General features: G+C 29.1%; 1 protein-coding gene across 9 annotated transcripts in view; it reads left to right on the top strand.

The window, feature by feature from the left end:
* Positions 1 to 12,627, top strand: part of Ac3 (Adenylate cyclase 3) — a 275,553-nt gene that overhangs the window by 187,884 nt on the left and 75,042 nt on the right. For all 9 annotated transcript variants that reach the window (XM_043047153.3, XM_043047156.3, XM_043047157.3 and 6 more), the window contains one exon: positions 12,015 to 12,126. In XM_043047153.3, the coding sequence (XP_042903087.1) occupies positions 12,015 to 12,126 (112 nt within the window). The remainder of the gene's footprint in view (positions 1 to 12,014; positions 12,127 to 12,627) is intronic.

Here is a 12,627-nt window from a genome sequence, read left to right on the forward strand (position 1 = left end):
CGGCAGATACCTTGTTGCTGACAGTTTTGCGGGAATTCTGTCACTTCTGAAAGTCAGCTTCCACAGTTGCCGGAACATTGCAGGTTTTCTTTTCTATAGAATTCATTATTTTTTGTACTCTTTTTACCTTATCAGGGAAATAGAGGGTATTGTTGCCAGATTTGTTTTGACATCGCCGACGTTTCTCTTCCGAGAGCAAAGAAAAAAGGTAACTAATAAAAAGATTTTGTTTGGTATCTCTCGACTTCCACTCCTCTATTCCTTTGAATCAAAGTTTTTCTTTCTTTTTCTGGATAGAAAATAGAAGAAAGAAAGGATAGTACTCTTCGGCTCTGCCGAAAGGAATTTTAAAGAAAGGATTTTTTTTTTTTTTTGATGCATCAACAGTAAGAATATTTCGTTATTCAGATTCAGAAAGATGTAAAAATGACTTGGCATTCTGCGTATAGAGCATAAGTCTGAAGAAAATCAATGTTAACAATTTATTTGAATTAATTTCGAAAAATCTAATGCAACGTAAACAGTTTCATCGGATTTGTTTCGAAACATATAATTCAAAGTATACAATTTCATTGGATTTATTTTGAAAAGTCTAGTTCAATGTGAACGATTTCATTGAATTAACTTTGAAAAATCGAATTCAACGTAAACAGTTTCATCGGATTAGTTTCGAAACATATAATTCAAAGTATACAATTTCATTGGATTTAATTTGAAAATTCTAGTTCCATGTGAACGATTTCGTCGAATTAATTTTGAAAAATCTAATTCAATGTAAACAGCTTCATCGGATTAGTTCCGAAATATATAATTCAAAGTATACAATTTCATTAGATTTATATTTAAAAGTTTAGTTCAATGTGAACGATTTCATAGAATTAATTTTGAAAAATCTAATTCAACATAAACAGCTTCATCGGATTAGTTTTGAAACATATAATTCAAAGTATACAATTTCATTGGATTTATTTTGAAAAATCTTGTTCAATGTGAACGATTTCATTGAATTAATTTTGAAAAATCTAATTCAAAATAAACAGCTTCATCGGATTAGTTTCGAAACATATAATTCAAAGTGTACCATTTCACTGGTTTTATTATCAAAAGTCTAGTTCAGAGTGAATAATTTCATCGAATTAACTTTAAAAAATCTAATTCAACGCAAACAGTTTCATCGGATTAGTTTCGAAATGTATAATTCAAAGTATACAATTTCATTAGATTTATTTTGAAAAGTTTAGTTCAATGTGAGCGATTTCGTCGAATTAATTTTAAAAAATCTAATTCAACGTAAACAGCTTCATCGGATTAGTTCCGAAATATATAATTTAAAGTATACAATTTCATTAGATTTATTTTGAAAAGTTTAGTTCAATGTGAACGATTTCGTTGAATTAATTTTGAAAAATCTAATGCAACGTAAACAGTTTCATCGGATTTGTTTCGAAACATATAATTCAAAGTGTACCATTTCACTGGATTTATTATCAGAAGTCTAGTTCAGTGTGAATAATTTCATCGAATTAATTTTAAAAAATCTAATTCAATGCAAACAGTTTCATCGGATTAGTTTCGAAATGTATAATTCAAAGTATACAATTTCAGTGGATTTATTTTGAAAGTCTACTTCATTGTGAACGGTTTCATCTAATTAATTTTGAAAAATCTAATTTAGTGTTAATATTTTCATCTGATAAATACTCTGAAATATCCAATTCTATGTAAACAATTTCTTTGGATTAATTTTGAAAAATCTAATTCAGTGTAAATATTTTCCTCGGATAAATGTTGATAAATCCTATTCAATGGAAACAATTCCCTCGGATTAATTTAGAAAGTTCTTATCCCATGTAAACGATTTCATCTGAATAATATGAAATCGAAAACTCAGTTTCAATAGAAATCATTTCAATAGATTAATTTTGAAAACCCAAGTTCAATGTAAACGATTTCATCGGATTAATTTTGAAAAATCTAATTCAATGGAAGCCATTTCCTCTGATTAATTTAGAAGGTTCTTATTCAATGTAAACGATTTCCTCTGAATAACATTAAAAACTCAGCTTAAATGGAAATAATTTCATTAGATTGATTTTGAAAACCCAAGTTCAATGTAAACGATTTCATCAGATTAATTTTGAAAAATCTAAATCTGCGTAAATATTTTCCTCGTATAAATGTTGATAAATCCAATTCAATGGAAACAATTTCCTCGGATTAATTTAGAAAGTTCTAATTCAATGTAAACGATTTCCTCTGAATATAATTGAAAAAACGCATTCTATGGAAACAATTTCATCGTATTAATTTTGAAAAATCTTGCATTGGGCTGATGTTTGCCGTAAAATAAGATTTATTCTTTACAATAACCGATGAGAAAAAAGCCTCATAAAAGTTTCTTTTTTCACGATGGAGAAAAAGAGCTGAAAACTGAAATATCAAGCGAGTAAGCAGTCATATATATGCGCGTTGAAATTTACATGATTGCAAATTTCTAAATGAAATTATTTTCATGCGTTAGCAATGAAAAGCTATAAACAGGCCTGCCAACTTTCTACGCTTTTAGCGAAATTTTTATCTTTAGGCTGATAATTTTATGTTTTAATGTGTAATTCTTTATTTCGTAAAATAGATTTAAATTTCTTTTCCACACTGCTTCAAGTAAATGATTCAAAAAGTTATGTGAAACGCCACATTTTTCTAGATCTCACATCGTAAGGCTTTTAAATTTTTGTAAAATTACAAAATATCCTAAATGCTTTAGTTTTTAATTGTCTACCATACTGTAAAATATTTTGCAAAAAGCGTAGTAGTTTTCAACCCATTAGAAAATTAGAATACAGTGGAGCAAACTAGAGCCCCTGAATTAGACAGGCCGACTTATCATTTATTGTTGGAGCAAAGAGCTAACATAAGCGCAGCGAATAAATATTTTCAAGTGGTAGTTTATTAATTGTAATTCTTGGTTTAATAAGTTCGATTTAGTAGATTTTAATCCACCACTATTTCTAAACAATGCGTAGGCTTATATATTTCACCACTTTATAGTACTTATGACAAGCTTTACATTTTTAAAAGCAAGCAAATATTGGCAACTATTTGCAAAATTAACTTTGTAGTTATTTACCGTTTTTTAAATTATTTTGGTGTGTCCAGAGCAGTTGGCATCTCTGTAATAACGTAACTAATACTAACATAACGTTAACTTGCGAAATTGTTTGCTCCATTATTGCTTGATAGGTCAGCTCTGATAGTATAGGAGCCTTAGAGCAAACCAGTCATTTAAACAAACTGTTCAAAATTTTTATTTTAACACGCCGAATGCCATGGGGATCACCGGTGACGACATTGAGTTTGTTCGTAGTTCCACCGGGTGACCGGCGAATCCAAGATTATTAGAAACACATAATTCGAGTTAATTTTTAATTTTTTTATATTATTATCGTTACTAAAATGGCTCGAAGAAATTAATGCAATATAGAACACACACAAATAGTTTTATTTATATACACCGAGATGCCAACTTGTTCCGGACAGCGAATAAATATTTTCAAGTGGTAGTTTATTAATTGTGATCCTTGGCTTAATAAATTCAATTTAGTAGTTTTTTTATCCACCACTATTTCTAAACAATTCTGTTTGGCCATGGTCAGACGGGTAAGCCGTGTAAAATTAGTGTGGCATTCAACGTGTTAATAAGATGCACATGAGATCATATAGACAATAAGTATTAAGTTCTTATAAGATTTTTAAAAAAATCTGTTTGTTACAAAAATTTTTGCTTTAATTCACTAGCACTGAAAAAATAATTCGCAATAGGGATGACTAGTTTAAGTCTGAGTGTATTAATCAAATCGAAGTGTATATAAACTAAAATGCCTACTGTTCGGCTTTCTACAAAAGTTTCAAGAAATTGGTAACATATTAAATAATAAAACTTGTAGAATAATGACAATAATGCCTACTTTTTAGAAGTGTTGTCATGGAAAAAAACTTGCCATTAATTAGATACTTTAAATATTTGATATATAGTAGTGGAAAAATGACTTAAAATGAAAAATTTAAACTAAAATTTCGTTACCATTAAAAAATATTTTTTTACAAAGCGAAGCAAGTTGGCATCTCTGTATAAACTGAAGAGATGTTTATAAATCATAGTTTGCCACTATCAAATGCTTTTTATGTATATAGAAATAAATCAGTAAAATTAAGGATTAAATCAGTCAATTTATTCCCAATTTTTTTTTTTTACTTAGTACTATGAATTTTGTGCTCGCATATCTATCACATAGATATTTCTCCACTATGGATCCAAATTTTAAAAACCCTAAGCTTCCTTATTCGTAAAAGAATCTCTTTTATAATACAAAAATATTTTCACATTGCATTGAAATCTTTATTATTATCAACATTCATCCGATTCTTGATTCAATTTAAAAAATAGGATATAATGCTACAATGGATAACTTTTTATCTTATTTATAGAAATCTCACATATGAGAATTTTCGTAATAGATATATAAAATAGAATTTTTTTAAGTAAAGAATAGTAGTAAAATGTTGATGCCGAAGTAATTTAATAAGCGAACTATTCTGATGCTAGGAAACAATAAAGTTTAGAATATAGTTTATGGAGAACAAAAAAAAAACTCCATGAAAAGAAAGATTTGCGAAGTGAACCGATAAAAAATATATCATACTTATCAGGTTTCCGGGTTTTATACGACAGAAGATGTATTGTTTTATTTATATTCAGTAGCTGGTATTGGATTTCTTTTTGCTTTTTTTTTCTTTCTTAGAGGGAAAAAAATATAGGCATATATCTAGATATTACTAAAATCCCATTTTGCCATCATTTCGGTTCAAATCTTTTGAATTTTAATAGATTACTTGGAAGAATAGTTTTTGAATTTTAATATATTATTTTTCTAAAAGTTCTTACTCTAAATAAATAAATCAAAAGGTAGCAGTCATATAAAAATTTTAAGTTTAATAAATTAAGTTTTAAAATTCGGTAAAAGTTTTCTTTTTAACTTCATATACCTATACATACCCTCCAACTGCTACGGAATTTCCGTAGTTTCAGAAATCTTCTTTTCAGACGGTAGCAAAATTAATGTCTTAATATTAAAAAAAAAATATTTTAGCGTAACTTGTCCACTATTACTTATAAAAGTGCAGGCCATATGGCTAGATTTTTAAGTTCTGATAAAGGTTTTATGAGAGATCCATTTGCTTTAAAAATTTCTACTTTGGTTCGCTACCACTAGAAAGAATTATTTTCAAAATCCTCATAAGTTGGAGGGTATGTACCTATATATCAGAGATGCCAACTTGCTCCGGACAGCAAATACATATTTTAAAGTGGTAGTTTATCAATTGTGATTCTTGGTTTAATAAATTCAATTTAGTTGATTTTTATCCACCACTATTTCTAAGTAATTTGTAGGCTTATATAATTCACCACTAAATGATACTTATGTCATGCCATACCTTTTAAAAAACAAGCGAAAAAAGTCAAATATTTGCAAAATTTTCTTTGTAGTTATTTACTGCTTTTTTAATTATTTTGACGTGTCCGGAGCAGTTGGCATCTCTGTACTTATGATATGCTATACCTTTTAAAAAGCAAGCAAAAATAGTCAAATATTTGCAAAATTTACTTTGTAGTTATTTACCGTTTTTTTTAATTATTTTGGCGTGTCCGGAACATTTGGCATCTCTGCTATATATCATAAAAAGATAACTGTCACCTTGTCATTTCATATATATTCATTGACTAACAAACAAAAACCCATCTAAATCTCTATCTACTTATTATTAAAAAAAATTTCTTTACTAGTATTTATTGATTTCAATAGGACAAATTAAACATATACTATCGTCACATGAGGCATTGTAAGTTAAGAATATCTTTTACTATTACATACCTGCCAACTTTTTATCCTTTCGATGATGATTTTCCCCAGTGGTAGAAGATTCGAATTTGAATTACAATTTTAGGCAGAAACATATGCTGTGTTTGGGTAGCGGTTATATGGAGAACCACGACAGTATTTTATATTTATATATATGTTTAAGTTTTTTAAACATAGTGGTGGTCAAAAAGATTTTAAATTAAGCTAAAAAACGGAAGAAATATATAGAAAGCATACATTTTACTACCACTTTAAATATAGAAATAAAATTTTACGCCAAATGCGTAAAAGTTAGCAGGTATGCTATTAATTATTTGCATTGAAATTAATTATTATTTTTTTTGTAATTGCAAGTCTACTAACTTGCTTCTATTTACTGAAACATTTTTATGTGAATATTTAGAGTGGTAATAAATTTTAAGAGTTTTCATCTTATTTAAATGTTTTTATTAGCACGTTCACGCCGGGGTCACCCACCGGTGGGTCACGCCTAATTGTCTCATCGGGCGGCGCACCGGAGTAAAAACTGGTAACAAATAAATTTCATTTTTTTTAGTTTTTTTCCGGGAATAATAAAAATTCATAACTACCAATTGTTTTTAACGGATGCAATTTTTATATTGAATTGCTTCTTCGCCGTGATAAATTTCCTTACAGTGAATTGTTATTGTTGAGAATAGATTAACTACTCCCGAATATTATCTAATATTGAAATATTCTTCTACCAGTATTTTCTCTTTTCCGTCCCGCTTTCAGGCGCAACACCCGGCGTGAACGTATTAATCTTAGTCATTTTTATACAGTCCTAATAATCAAATTTAAGGGTTTGAATTGTCTTAGTGAAGAACTGCGGTTCGATCCCCAGTGGTGACTTGAAGCCCACCCAGCTTCAGATCGATGAGTACTAGCTTGTCTGGGAAGTAAAGACGGCCTATGCACAATGCTGACTACATTGTCACAATCATGCCGAGTTGGTCACGAATTATGGAGCCTTAACCTCCACACGGTTTTTTACAGGTAGTCCAATCTGACCACTGTGAAGGATATCCACTTACCGAACGAGTCATTTAATGCAGAATATAGTTGAAATAAGAAAGTTGTAGCAAATATATGACTAAAAATTTATTTTATTTATGAATATTATTGGTTTGCTTTATTCATTTGTCAACCACTACAGATTCAATTCTCAAATATATATGATGAATTTCTCTCAATTACTGTTACAAATGGTTTTGGGTTCATGCGCACAACTGGTTCACTTTTTAAACAATCTGCGCGGGCTACTTATAAAAGACCGTGTGGAGGCTTCTTGATGTAGGAGGTGATGTCCTGGCCCACTTGGGCTGTTACCGGAATGCTTTATTATGCTTTTAATTTTAAAGTTTATGAGGGTTATTTTGGGGTAAAAATTATTGATTTATTTAAAGATAAGTTACATCAATGCTTATGTTTTCACAGTTTTTAGTTAGGCGGTTGAAAACAAAAATTAAAACTCTTGCTCTCAAAGAATATAAGTTTGTTCACTAGGAACGGTCTAACATGTAGAAAAATATTTTTCTTTTTTTTTGCAAATGGTTAAATTTAACCTTTATTAACCCCTTGGGGACGGGTGATTGAGAAAAGCATTCGTACAAAATCAGAATCAAGTTGTAATTAAATAAAAAACGGTAACTTAAATGTAGTCGTTGCTAATTTGACAGACTTACTTTGCTTTTACTTTAATTATTGTTAGTTTAATCATATATATAATCAATGTTGATTCAAAGTATAACTAAATAGTTTTATTTTGAACAAAGTAATGGTGAATTAAATAAATCAAACAATTATAACTCCGCCCACAAATAAACTGCTAAAGAATTACTTTGATTACCAGTTTTATCTTTTTGCCCTGGTTGATACGGTTTTATGCTAGCACGTATTTGTGACAGTCGGCGAGAAAGGGTTAATGGTTAAATTTACCAGTTCGGCAACACTTAATTCAAAAATTTTACAACGCTCTTGAAATGTAAAACTGCTTGCTTCTGAATGTTCAGCTAATTGCGAATCTTTAGCTACCATTATTTATTCAACAATAAAGAAATCAAACAATGCCACAAGCAGGGTTGTCACGGGCGACTTAAAATTCAAATAATGCTGGCTAATAAATTTCAAAATTTTTATATTAGTAATTAAAATTAGCAACTTATTAAAGAATATTTGTTTCAGTTTACTATAGAATGTGAACACAAAAAAATTTTGTATATGAGTAATATGTAAGTGGTAGATACGATTTAATAATTAAAGAGATAATAAATAAATAAAAATGAATTGAGTTTCTACCACTTTTTACATAAATAGTCACCTGTGACATCCCTGCACAGGTGATTTAAAGTGTAAAAAGTGGTGATTAGTAAATGGCTAAAATCTATTAAACTAGTTTAAAATTAGCAACTTTTTCTAGCACATTTCTCTCAGTTTACTACTGAAAATAACTAAGAATGTTTTCAGTTTAAACATGAATAATTTATAATTTAAGTCATGATAGTAGTTACGATTGAATAATTAAATAAATAAAGATGAATTGATTTTATACCATTTCTTACATTTTTAGTCGCCCGTAGTTTACCTAATTTTTATTACAGTTCGCAGTTGCTAGTTTGTTGCCTGACAAAGAATTGCTGTTCCACAAAAAGTTAAAAGCAACGTAAAGATTTACCATTTTCGGTGTAGTGTTCCCAGTCTGGCAATCCTTATTCAACAAATAACACAAACCGTTAAATACGTGAAAATAATTACCTATCAACCACTATTCTTTAGCCCTTTCGCGCCGACTGTCACAAATACGTGCTAGCATAAAACCGTATCAACCGGGGTAAAAAGATAAAACTGGTCATCAAAGTAATTCTTTAGCAGTTTATTTGTGGGCGGAGTTATAATTGTTTGATTTATTTAATTCACCATTACTTTGTTCAAAATAAAACTATTTAGTTATACTTTGAACTAACATTGATTATATATATGATTAAACTAACAATAATTAAAGTAAAAGCAAAGTAAGTCTGTTAAATTAGCAACGACTACATTTAAGTTACCGTTTTTTATTTAATGACGTCCTGATTCTGATTTTGTACGAATGCTTTTCTGAATCACCCGTCCTATTACATATTAAGTTATAAAAGTGTGCGGTTATTTTTAATCACTGAACAAAATAAAATAGATATTTCCGCTTAATAAAAATTTTATTTTACATTCACTTGGGAAAATCATACTTTTAAGAAAATTGAACAGTGTAAAATGAAACAAAGAAATGGACTAAAAATTAATTAGGTTCTAAAATTAAGACCAAAGTATGCAAACATAAATTTTACACCTTTTAATTAAAATTGATGAGATTAAAAATTTACCCGTTTCTTTTAATATTATGACAAATATGTCTGGTCCTTTTTTTGCGCAGTAATCGCAAGTGAAATTTTATCATGTTGAAAAAAAAATTCATGTCAGCGAAATATTTAATGAATCACAATAGCGGGAAAGATATTTGACTTGGAATTTTTCGCATGATTGCCATTCCTCGTTTCTGAAATAGTGGAAAGAAAAAATAAAAATAACTATTTTAAACTGCTCGCTCGCCAGATAAAGAACAAATTTATTAAATCATTCAGTGTCCGCAATCAGTACGTTTTCTGGAGGGACTCGTAGATTGCATTTAAATGAGATTTCCGCCTTTCTCGAATCTCCCCCTTCCCCCCATCGAATTACTATTTCGAAAATGTTTTCTTTCTTTTTCTCTCAGACGATTTCATTCGCTTAATTTAAATCATTCCGCGCGTCAAAATGCATTTCTGCTGCCTCGACGTCAAAAAAACGTTTTAACTTCGCACAAATTTTGAGCAAACGTAAAAAGAAAATGTTAAGCTAAATTAAATTTCTTTCACTCATTTGTTCCGTTGAGGGATAGAGGGCGCTAGTGAAGCAAACTCCGCGCACAACATTTATATTTCGTTTTATTTAGTAAAAAGGTATAAAATTTTTAATTACTACGCAAAATCTCATATTGCAAATCGTCGGTAAAATTTTTATTTTAGTGCGTTTATAGAAAAAAAAATGAACATTGCTTGAAATGTGCGTTCGGAAAATTGGATATTGCTGAAACTGGTTTAAAGAAATAAACGCATCTCAACCCGTAAACCGCACCTTCGATCTGTTCCGAGTAATTTTTCCAAAAGATAAAAACTGAAAGAACTGAAACTTAATTGATGGAAAAATTCTTTGTTTTAAATGTCTCTGCGAACAGAATTGAATAGCAAGTGAAATCATATTAAAAAAGTGCTGTTAGATGAGAGATAAATAATTCAAAAGTAAACAATTACTTTTATTAATTTTATTTTAGTTTTAAAACAGTTCGAATCATGAAAATGATATTTCAGATTCAAATTCTTGATTGCAATTTCGTGAGGATCAGATAATTCTGACGCGATTTCATGTTAATTCATACGATAAAAGAAATTATTTTAATTTTAATATAAATAAACTAATTACTTGGAATTCTAATGTTTCTAAAAACATCTATTTAAATACCGTTTTTAATCAAATGAATAGAATTAAAAGAATATGTAGTAATGTTTATTTGTCCAAAAGAGAAATAGACAAACTCTTTCAAAATTTGATTTAAAAAAACAATGGATACCCAACTGATGTAATTAAATTCTATCTTAAATCATTGGGTTAATTGTATATTATTATAAATAAATTTACCAAAAAACTACTTTGTTAATTTATATAATTTTTACCATGTGCAAATTCATGGCTAAAATTACGTGCAAAACAGGTAATTCATGTTTCTTTATCTTTTTTATTTTATTTTTTTTCCTAAATAAAAGTTCATTTTATAAAATTATTAATTTTCAACTTCTTTAAATTATCCAGTATAATATTACCTTGCACACATCCATTTTCGGACCCATTCTTAGTAGCTAACAAATCAAACGCACTTCAGTATGGCTGTAAGAACGCATTATAAAACAAAACTCCTCTATTTACGCTTTTATCTCAATTTGTGCTTCTATTTTCATATTTTGTAATCTGGCAATCTTGTTACGAAAATATTTTAAATCATTTGAATTCGCTTTATAGATTTCGTTTTATGTTTTATTCTGTTTTTTCTTTATATTTTATTTTCTATTTATACGTGATATTTTTACTTAATGTGTTCTATTTTATTTGTTGTAAATTTTTTGTAAAACTTTTTTTGAGTGCTCCTCACTCTATTGTATTGATATATTTTGCTTTGGCTAGATTGATGCAATATTAGAAAGCACTCCTTTTTGCGGATATAATCGCGTGAGCTGATGAAAAGATTATATCTTTAATTTAGTTATTATATTCGCAATATAAATACACAAATTTACATCGAAATTGTAAGCAAATAAACCAATAAACAAATTATAAAATTTGCTATTAATTGAAAAATTTTCTGATACTAAGTTGGCATCGATGAATGTGCCTGCAAAAATACTCCACTGTCCCCATAGTTTCTCATATCCAATGTTGAAACAATTCCAGCATTTAAAAACTCTGATCAAGTTATCGGAGTTCGTGGTTGTAAAAGCATTTGATTTTTGCCTTAATTTCAAAAAAAGATCCATGACGTCTATTTAATGACAGTCAAACTTAAGTAGGAGACTGGAAAGTAATGTCGTTTCGGTGCATTTGATATTCGTTAGTTTTAAAATCAAATTCCATTTTTTTTTATTCGGCATTGTAAGGTAGGCTAACGGACTTTGTAGGGAAAGGCTAACGAGGGTGAATACGTTATTGATTAAAAATAAAATCTTGGTAACAAATATCAAGTGCACCGAAACGACACTACTTTCCGGTCCCCCTAATATATCCTCGTAGATTTTCACGCTCATGATAATTATTAATAATTAGTGGTAGTTGCAGATAGTTTAATACTTCTGGAAGAAGATTGTATTGCCTTTTCCTAAAATAAGCAAGTCTGATTTACGAAAGCTTCTGTTTTTCTGACTATACATTTTTATAACTTCCATAGATCTCTGATTAATTTACATATGTTTGACTTACATCATTTTCTAATTGAATTTATTTTTTCTGCAGCATTCTTTTTGCCGACATCGTTGGTTTCACAGCAATATCTTCCACTTGTACAGCTCCCGAATTAGTGAAAATTCTAAACGAACTCTTTGCTAGATTTGACAAACTCTCTGACGTAAGTCCACCACTTTTACTTTACAATTTTACATACTAAGTTAATGTCATAACAGAAAGATGTCAGAACTATTTACAGAGATGCCACCTGCTCCGGTCACGCCAAAGTAATTTTTAAAAAAACGGTAAAAAACTACAAACTAAATTTTGCAAATATTTTACTAGTTTTTCTTGCATTTAGAAAGGTATAGCATGACATATGTGTTTACGAGTGGTGAGTAATATAATCTTACGAATTATTTAGAAATAGTGGTAGTTAAAGATCTACTAAATTGAATTTATTAAACCAAGAATCAAAATTGATAAACTACCACTTTAAAATATATATTTGCTGACGGAGCAAGTTGGCATCTCTGTATTTAAGCTAAATTATGTATTTTCATATTCCTTTTTGACTGCATAGTTGTTGATTAGATATCAATCATACCAAATACAACCCTTTCCGAAATTAATTCAACTGATAGTGAAACCACAATCGAATTACAATTGTTGGAAGAAATAA

Source organism: Parasteatoda tepidariorum, chromosome 5 (assembly GCF_982258835.1).
Source record: "Parasteatoda tepidariorum strain Cologne lab strain chromosome 5, Ptep-v5.0, whole genome shotgun sequence".
NCBI classification, from domain to species: Eukaryota; Metazoa; Arthropoda; class Arachnida; order Araneae; family Theridiidae; genus Parasteatoda; species Parasteatoda tepidariorum.